Source organism: Epinephelus fuscoguttatus, linkage group LG16, assembly GCF_011397635.1.
Source record: "Epinephelus fuscoguttatus linkage group LG16, E.fuscoguttatus.final_Chr_v1".
NCBI classification, from domain to species: Eukaryota; Metazoa; Chordata; class Actinopteri; order Perciformes; family Serranidae; genus Epinephelus; species Epinephelus fuscoguttatus.
Genome location: NC_064767.1, coordinates 38,739,618 through 38,748,706, shown reverse-complemented (window position 1 = coordinate 38,748,706; position 9,089 = coordinate 38,739,618). Strand labels below are relative to the sequence as shown.

The 9,089-nt window shown below is 40.1% G+C and overlaps 1 protein-coding gene across 3 annotated transcripts in view; it reads right to left on the bottom strand.

The window, feature by feature from the left end:
* exo1 (exonuclease 1) overlaps positions 1-9,089 on the bottom strand; it is a 58,467-nt gene that overhangs the window by 874 nt on the left and 48,504 nt on the right. For all 3 annotated transcript variants that reach the window (XM_049601184.1, XM_049601185.1, XM_049601186.1), the window contains one exon: positions 724-920. In XM_049601184.1, coding sequence (XP_049457141.1) covers positions 724-920 — 197 coding nt within the window. The remainder of the gene's footprint in view (positions 1-723; positions 921-9,089) is intronic.

The following is a 9,089-nucleotide window of genomic DNA, read 5'->3' as shown; positions in this document are numbered from 1 at the left end:
CTCTGACAGATAGCCCTGAAGGTTAAATTATCCCATTTGTTGTTTTATTTGTGTTAGTGAGAACAAACTCATTAAGTTAATTTTAGTGTGGTACTGTTAAACATGATGATTTATTCACTGTGAGCTGGAAACAAACAGCTCCCCAGTCCATATATTAATAACATTTGCAATGTCACAGTGGTGCTCCATGGTTGCAAAATGTGACTGGATAGTAGCAGTCTGGAGCCCTACAGATAATACACATGCTGTACCTGGAGGAGTGTGCGTGATATATAATGTTTGTGAGTCTCTTTTGCATATCTCCGAGAGGGAGAGAGCAAGAGAACCAAAACACCAAATCAAGTCTTACACCAGTGGCTTAAAAACAACATGACAATTTAGACACAATGTTTGCAATATAGCCTATTCATACATCCCACATGGAACAAGCTGTGACATATTGAGTATATTTGATATATTGGCCACCCCTAATAGTAACTAGTACTATTAGTAAAGTTAGTAAAAATCCAATATAGTGTATGTGTAATCTCACCCAATGATTGACACATCCATGATATGCCATAAAAAATTTTGTAAGAAATTTCCACTTCCATAATGTTCCATTATGTTCACTTGGCACTTTTCCATTAAAACCAGATTTTCAGCATCATGTTAAGAAGGTGATAAGAATTCTATTCAAATATTGTATGAATTTACAAAGTAACTTTAGTATTTCTCATTTACTTTTTGAAGCTGAAGTTCTTCCAGAGGCTGCTGATGGTGGCCTGGACACCAGGGTTGTTCTCATTATTGGAGGAAACTGTTTTCTTTCCAAAACCCAAAGACTTTTTCCTCAGTCCACTGGCCCTGGCCGGGCCAAACAGTCGCTCTTTTGATGCTTGACGCTGATTGCTGGACTGTGGCTTCAACAGACCTGAAACCTGGAGGGTGAAAAACCATGTAGCAGAGATAAGACTGAAACAGGAGACACACACAGTGTTTTACTGCTACAAAAATGTCTTCAACGTCATTCTTCCTAAATTGTAAATTCAATTTAAAAAAAAAAATCTATAAGTGAAATAACAAAATGAGTCCAAGTCATATGTGTTTTTTAAATACAGAGCTGGTATCAGGACATGGTTAGCCTAGCTTTGCATAAAGACTGGAAGCAGATGGAAACAGCTAGCCTGGCTCTGTCGTACATTATAAAGTACCACTACCAACACCTCTATAACTTAATAAACTGTTGTTTGTTATAAAATAGTTGTAGTGTGTCATGGCCAGTGTCTACTGCATGTGGCTGTGTCACAGTTCAGCTCTGCCATTCTAGCCCATGTGCCAAAGTCAACGGCTATGTCACCAGAGCTTCTCACTGGGGACTCTTTGTCAGCTTTGCTAGCTTTACATCCCACATCTAATCCTTCCTGGAGCATCTCTGATTAGGGGTAGAGAGAAAAAAACTGATACAGAATAGTATCATGATAATTTTGTGTGGCAATATTGTATTGATATGCAGACGCCAAGTATCAGTTTTTCATTATATAAATTATGAATTTACAAATATACATTAAACTCGATAGCCTACTAGAATAATATAATCTATTAATTTTTCAGTCTACTAGATACATTTTGCTGCAATAAAAATTATTGAAGTGACATGAACAGACTGAAAACTTTTCAAAGACAAAGTTTTCTTTTGGGGACATTATTTACAGTTGAAAAATGGTGATAAATCGCAATATATTTTATTGCAAAACTCAGCATATAGCAACATGTCTGAAACTGCAATAATACTGTATCGTGACTTAAGTATTGTCATAACATCATATCATGGGGCTTTTTTCCCACCCTTATCTGCACATACTACATTACAGCAGCATCGATTCTTTTGTTGCATGTAATGCCCCAAGGAGTTAAATTTTTTTTTTTTTTTTTACTCCAGTACAGTTGTCATGAATGTTGAAATTAGCCACAGAGACCATAACATTTTTTTGTACCAGGCTGCAAACATGTTTATTTCTGCTGTAAAGCTGGACATTTTAACATGGAGGTCTATGGGGACTGACTGGCTTCCTGAGCCAGCCTCAAGTGGACAATTGAGGAACTGCAGCTTTTGGCACTTCTGTGTTGGCTTAATTTTTCAGCCTAAGACGTGCCTCAAAGAGTTGAAGGTAGTCCTCTGGTAGTTAAGACTCCATTCTGTCCGCTCCTGCTTCTATATGAATCAACCAAGCATGTAAAATAACTGGCAAAACTCAGACTCTACTATCAGAACTTCATACCCAAGCAGTCACACAGAAAGCCAACCTCATCACAGCAGATCCCACTCACCCCCTGCACAAGTCCTTCCAGCTCCTACCATCAGGTTGCCGCTATAAAGTCCCCCTGTCCAAGAAAAACACTTACCGCAACTCTTTTATCCCCACTGCCATAAACATTTTAAACAAACAATAGCTCAAAAATGGCCCCCAGCACATGCACTTTACCACATTGCACATTTTAGAGTTTTTCTTAAACTCTGTATAAATTATTTATGCTTCAGTATTCTTTTATCTCACTAGGTTTTTAGGAATTGTGTGTTTCTGTGTTGTGTCGTGTTATTTTGTTTGTTGTATGAGCAATGTCTACGACGATTTTCTGTCACGACAGACAATAAAGCTTTTCTGATTCTGAATGCAGCTGAATTTAACATTGTGTTGTAATCAGTGAGCTTTAGATTCTCTCTCTGTCTCTCTCTCTCTCTAACTGTCCTGTTGATTAAAGACAAAAAATGCCCTAAAAACAGCTTAAAAAACAAAAAACAAAACAAAACAAAACACAGAGCCCAGCTAGCTGTTTTCCCATTTCATTACATTCTGACCTCAGTTCTGCGCTTAACACTCGGGCTGGGTTAAAATAATCGATTCATCCAAATCAAATTGATCTTCATTTGAATGACCTGATATTGATTCATAAAATCCGAGATTGATCTTTTAAGATCCGCTTTTTCCCACGGATGTGTGAAGTTTCAACCTTGTAAATCTCGTCGGTGGTAAACGGGCACTGGCGCTAAATTATTAATGACAGTAGCACATACATAGACAAACAGAGTAGAGAAGCCGCAGTGTAGACAGAAAAATTAAGATAACTTGAGCTGACGTCAACTACGCTTGTTACTGTGAGTGCAATAAAACCTCCTTGAGGAAAAAGTCAATACTTTATCAATACACCTGTTCAACAAACATTAAAACATGTAAATGTGCAGAAAAGCAATATTTCAATCTGCTCTGTCTGCACTCTCTCATCCACTGCTGCTAATATTATGTTATAAACAGGCACAGAGTGCTTTTCAGCAAATAGCAAAGTGTTACTAACAAGCTGAAACTACAACTGTTTTAACAGTTTAGCTCAGTTTGCCACGTATCTTAAACTTTACCAGTCATAACTTTATCTGCAGGCAGTGAATCTCCTCAGCAGCAGAGGGAGGAGCAGAGAGGACAGGAGGACTGATACTGACTGATGTCTCTGTTATTATTCTCTCTAAACTTCACTCAGTATTGTGATGTCAGACCACTGAAGTACTTTCAATACACGATGCACTTGGTATATATAATTTAGAGAGCTGTAGAAAATCCTACATGTCAACAGCAGTCTGTGCTAACAATCGGTGGGCGGTGAAATCAATGATTTTATTGACATTTTAGATTTGTTTCCCGTGAAATATTAAGTTTATATTGTGACTTTGCTGTTTGATTTTAGTGCTGCTAAACTACACTACACAAGGTATTGTGGTAAGCGAGTTGTGTCATTTCCGGTGTTTCTGTGACAGCGTCTCTGTACTGCTCTGGTGAATTCTAGTAGCCTGCTTTCTCACTTCAGTTGCTTTAACATTGCTTGAACATCTACTTCAAGCCTTAACGCACACTGGTTCTGTTTAAGCACTTATAGCTCTCTTCCTTTGTACGACTTTCTCGCTAATCTCTTAGCTGTTGTTTGCACGTTACTAGCCTTGGTAGCTACATTAGCTCTACAGTTAGCGATGGCTTCTCCCTCTACTCTTTCTTGCTCGGTGTGCCAAATGTTCAGTTATGCCTCTGCCTCCTTTAGCGACAGTGGTAATTGTAATAAGTGTAGCTTATTTGCTGCGATGGAGGCGAGGCTTAGTGAATTACAAGCGCGGCTCCGCACCATGGAAAACCATTCAGTAGCTGCGGTAGTTAGCCAGCCCCCTGTAGCCGGTGCGGAGTCACATAGCATAGCCTTAGCCTCTGCTAACTGTCCTCTGGTAACTCCCGTTCAGCCGGGAGGTTGGGTTATGGTTCGCAAGAAGCACAGCTCCAAGCCGAAGCCCACGGCTCACCACCAGCCTGTTCACGTTTCCAACCGCTTTTCCCTACTCAGCGACACACCCGCTGAGGACAAAACTCTGGTTATTGGCAGCTCTATTCTGAGGAACGTGAAGTTAGCAACACCAGCGGCCATAGTCATATGTATCCCTGGGGCCAGAGCGGGCGACACTGAATCAAATTTAAAACTGCTGGCTAAAGCTAAACGTAGATTCAGTAAGACTGTTATTCACGTCGGCGGCAATGACACCCGGTTACGCCAATCGGAGGTCACTAAAATTAACATTGCCTCGGTGTGTGAATATGCAAAAACGATGTCAGCCTCCGTAGTTTTCTCTGGACCCCTCCCAAATCTGACCACTGATGACATGTTTAGCCGCATGTCATCATTTAATCGCTGGCTGTCCAGGTGGTGTCCAGCAAACAATGTGGGTTTCATTAATCATTGGCAAACTTTCTGGGGAAAACCTGGTCTTATTAGGAGAGATGGCATTCATCCCACTTTGGATGGAGCTGCTCTCATTTCTAGGAACCTGACAAACTTTATTAGTAATTTAAATCCCTGACAACCCAGAGTTGAGATCAGGACAGAGAGTCGCAGTCCTATACGCCTCTGAGCTTCTAGTTCAGTTACCCAGCCATAGTTTTCATAGTTTTATACAAACGGTGTCTGTCCCCCGACCACCTAAATAATTTAAATCTAAAATTGAACAAAGAGGAGTTGTGCATAACAACCTCATAAAAATTAAAACCTCTTCTGTGACAGAAAGACAAAACAGGAGAATTAAATGCAGACTGTTAAATATCAGGTCTCTATTGTCTAAGCAGTGGTAGTAAATGAATTAATATCAGATAATCATATTGATTTACTCAGTCTCACTGAAACCTGGCTGTGTCCAGATGAATATGTCAGTCTAAATGAATCCACTCCTCCCAGTCATAATAATACCCACATTCCTCAAGGCAGCGGCCAAGGAGGGGGAGTTGCAGCCATTTTTAACTCTAGTGTGTTAATCAGCCCTAAACCTAAACTAGATTATAATTCATTTGAAAGCCTTGTTCTTAGTCTTTTACATCCGACCTGGAAAACCTCGCAGCCACTTTTATTTGTTATAGTGTACCGTGCTCCTGGCCCGTATTCTGAATCTGTATCTGAATTCTCAGAGTTTTTATCCAGTTTAGTTCTTAAATCAGATAAAGTTATTATTGTAGGCGATTTTAACATTCATGTCGACGTTGATAATGACTCCCTGGCTACCGCGTTTATCTCATTATTAGACTCCACTGGCTTCAGTCAGGGTGTACATAAACCCACTCATTGTTTTAGCCATACCCTCGATCTAGTTCTGACGTATGGAATTGAAATTGATAACCTAAAAGTCTTTCCACAGAATCCCTCGCTATCGGATCATTATCTGATTACTTTTGATTTCTTTTTACTCGATTACACGCCACTCAGCAACAGTTACTATACTAGATGTTTATCAGATAGTGCTGTCGCAAAATTTAAGGAAAAGATTACTCCGTCGTTAAATTCAATACCAAGTAATGACAAAATTCTAACTATTAGAGGCAAAATTCATGACCTCCTGTCCTCAGATAGTACCTATCTAACCTCAAACCTCAAAACACAGTGTAAAACCTAATATATATTTAGATTGCTTCTCCCCAATTTCTCTTCAAGAATTGACTGCAGTGATTTCTTCATTTAAATCATCAACGTGTCTCTTAGACCCCATCCCAACTAGGCTACTTAAGGAGGTCTTTCCTTTAGTTAATACTCATATATTAGATATGATCAATATATCCTTATTAACAGGCTATGTACCACAGTCTTTTAAGGTAGCTGTAATTAAACCTCTACTAAAAAAGCCCACCCTGGATCCAGAGGTGTTAGCCAACTATAGACCAATATCTAATCTTCCCTTTATGTCAAAGATCCTTGAGAAAGTAGTCGCAGACCAGCTGTGTGATTTTCTCCAGGATAATAATTTATTTGAGGAATTTCAGTCAGGATTTAGAATGCATCATAGCACTGAGACAGCACTAGTTAAAATTACAAATGACCTTCTGACTGCTTCAGACAAAGTACTTGTCTCTGTACTTGTTTTATTAGATCTTAGTGTGGCGTTTGACACTATTGACCATCAAATTCTACTGCTGAGACTGGAACACTTAATTGGCCTAAAAGGTTCTGCACTGAGCTGGTTTAAATCTTATTTATCTGATCGTTTTCAGTTTGTTGACGTTCATAATGAATCATCCTTACGTACCAAAGTTTGTTTTGGAGTTCCGCAAGGTTCTGTGCTCGGACCAATCCTATTTACTCTATATATGCTTCCTTTAGGTAACATCATTAGAAATCACTCTATAAATTTCCATTGTTATGCAGATGATACTCAGTTTTTATTTATCGATGAAGCCAGAAGAAAGTAATCAATTAACTAAACTCCATAACTGCCTTAAAGACATAAAAACTTGGATGAGCACCAATTTCCTGATGTTAAATTCAGACAAAACTGAAGTTATTGTTCTTGGCCCCAAACAACTCAGAGACTCTTTATCTGATGACATAGTTTCTCTAGATGGCATTGCTCTGGCCTCTAGCACTACCGTAAGAAACCTCGGAGTAATATTTGATCAAGATTTGTCTTTTAATTCTCATTTAAAACAAACCTCACGGACTGCATTTTTTCATCTGCGTAATATTGCGAAAATTAGGCCTATCCTGACCCGAAAAGATGCAGAAAAATTGGTCCACACTTTTGTTACCTCTAGGCTGGATTACTGTAACTCTCTATTATCAGGTAGCTCTAGTAAGTCCTTAAAAACTCTCCAGCTAATTCAGAATGCAGCAGCATGTGTACTAACAGGAACTAAGAAACAAGATCATATTTCTCCTGTTTAAGCTTTGCTGCACTGGCTCCCTGTAAAATCCAGAATTGAATTTAAAATCCTACTGTTAACTTATAAAGCTCTAAATGGTCAAGCTCCGTCATATCTTAGAGAGCTCATAGTGCCATATTATCCCACCAGAACACTGCGCTCTGAGAACGCAGGGTTACTCGTGGTCCCTAAAGTCTCCAAAAGTAGATCAGGAGCCAGAGCCTTCAGCTATCCGGCTCCTCTCCTGTGGAATCATCTTCCTGTTACGGTCCGGGAGGCAGACACCGTCTCCACATTTAAGACTGGACTTAAGACTTTCCTCTTTGATAAAGCTTATAGTTAGGGCCGGCTCAGGCTTGCCCTGTACCAGCCCCTAGTTAGGCTGACTTAGGCCTAGTCTGCCGGAGGACCCTCCTATAATACACCGGGCACCTTCTCTTTCTCTCTCTCTCTCTCTCTCTCTCTCTCATTCTATTACTGCATCTTGCTAACTCGGCCATTCTGGATGTCACTAACTCGGCTTCTTCTCCGGAGCCTTTGTGCTCCACTGTCTCTCAGATTAACTCATATCGCAGCGGTGCCTGGACAGCGTCACGTGTGTGGTTGTGCTGCTGCCGTGGTCCTGCCAGATGCCTCCTGCTGCTGCTGTTATCATTAGTCATTAGTCATACTTCTACTGTTATTATACACATATGACTATTGTCACACATGTATACTGCCAGATATTAAGACATACTTTCAACATATTGTACCACAGTAGCCAGAACTATAACTATAATATTATTACTTTCAATAATGTTGTTGTAAGCTACTGTCATTACCTGCATATCTCTCTGTCTCTCTCTGTGTCTCTCTCTCTCATTGTGTCATGCGGATTACTGTTAATTTATTATGCTGATCTGTTCTGTACGACATCTACTGCATGTCTGTCCGTCCTGGAAGAGGGATCCCTCCTCAGTTGCTCTTCCTGAGGTTTCTACTGTTTTTTTCCCCTGTTAAAGAGGTTTTTTTGGGGGAGTTTTTCCTTATCCGCTGCGAGGGTCATAAGCACAGAGGGATGTCGTATGCTGTAAAGCCCTGTGAGGCAAATTGTGATTTGTGATATTGGGCTTTATAAATAAAATTGATTGATTTAATTGTAAAATATTCAATTTTAATCCTGCTCTGAATTTATTCTATTGGGGGCGGCAGTAGCTCAGTCCATAGGGACAGGGTCACTGGCTCAAGTCCCCATCCAGACCAAATGTGGAGCATGGCCTGGTGGCTGTAGAGGTGCCAGTTCACCTCCTGGGCACTGCCGGGGTGCTCTTGAGCAAGGCACTGAACCCCCCAACTGCTCGGGGCGCCTGACCAAGGCAGCCCCGTCACTCTGACATCTCTCCACTTTGTGCATGTATAGGTCCTGTTTGTGCATGTGTGTGTATTTCGGACCTGTGTGTTAATGACAACTGAGTGAAAACTTGAATTTCCCCTCTGGGGGATTAATAAAGTATATAAAATTAAATTTAAAAAAAAAATCTTTTTAACATAAATCCATGTAAAATTTACAGTCCTAGTTCTCTGAGAATTTCTTTCACATTCTAGCAAAAATGGGTGCTTGTACTGAAATATACCCAATCGATACTGAATCAAATTGAGGCCTTGTGAATCGAAATCAAATCGATTCAGGAAATCAGTGGCAATACCAAGCCCTACTTAACACACAGACATGCAAATATGTGTATTCCCCAAAATGTAAACGGTGATCATGAAGGACAACTTTTCAAATTACAGGAATTCTCCTTGTGGAACTTGCAGTTTTAGTGCCATGTCCCTGCTCACTAGGCTGACATGGAGCTACAAACACAGAGCATGTATACTATAGTTCTATGTACAATGCGTATAGCTCTGCTGAATTAC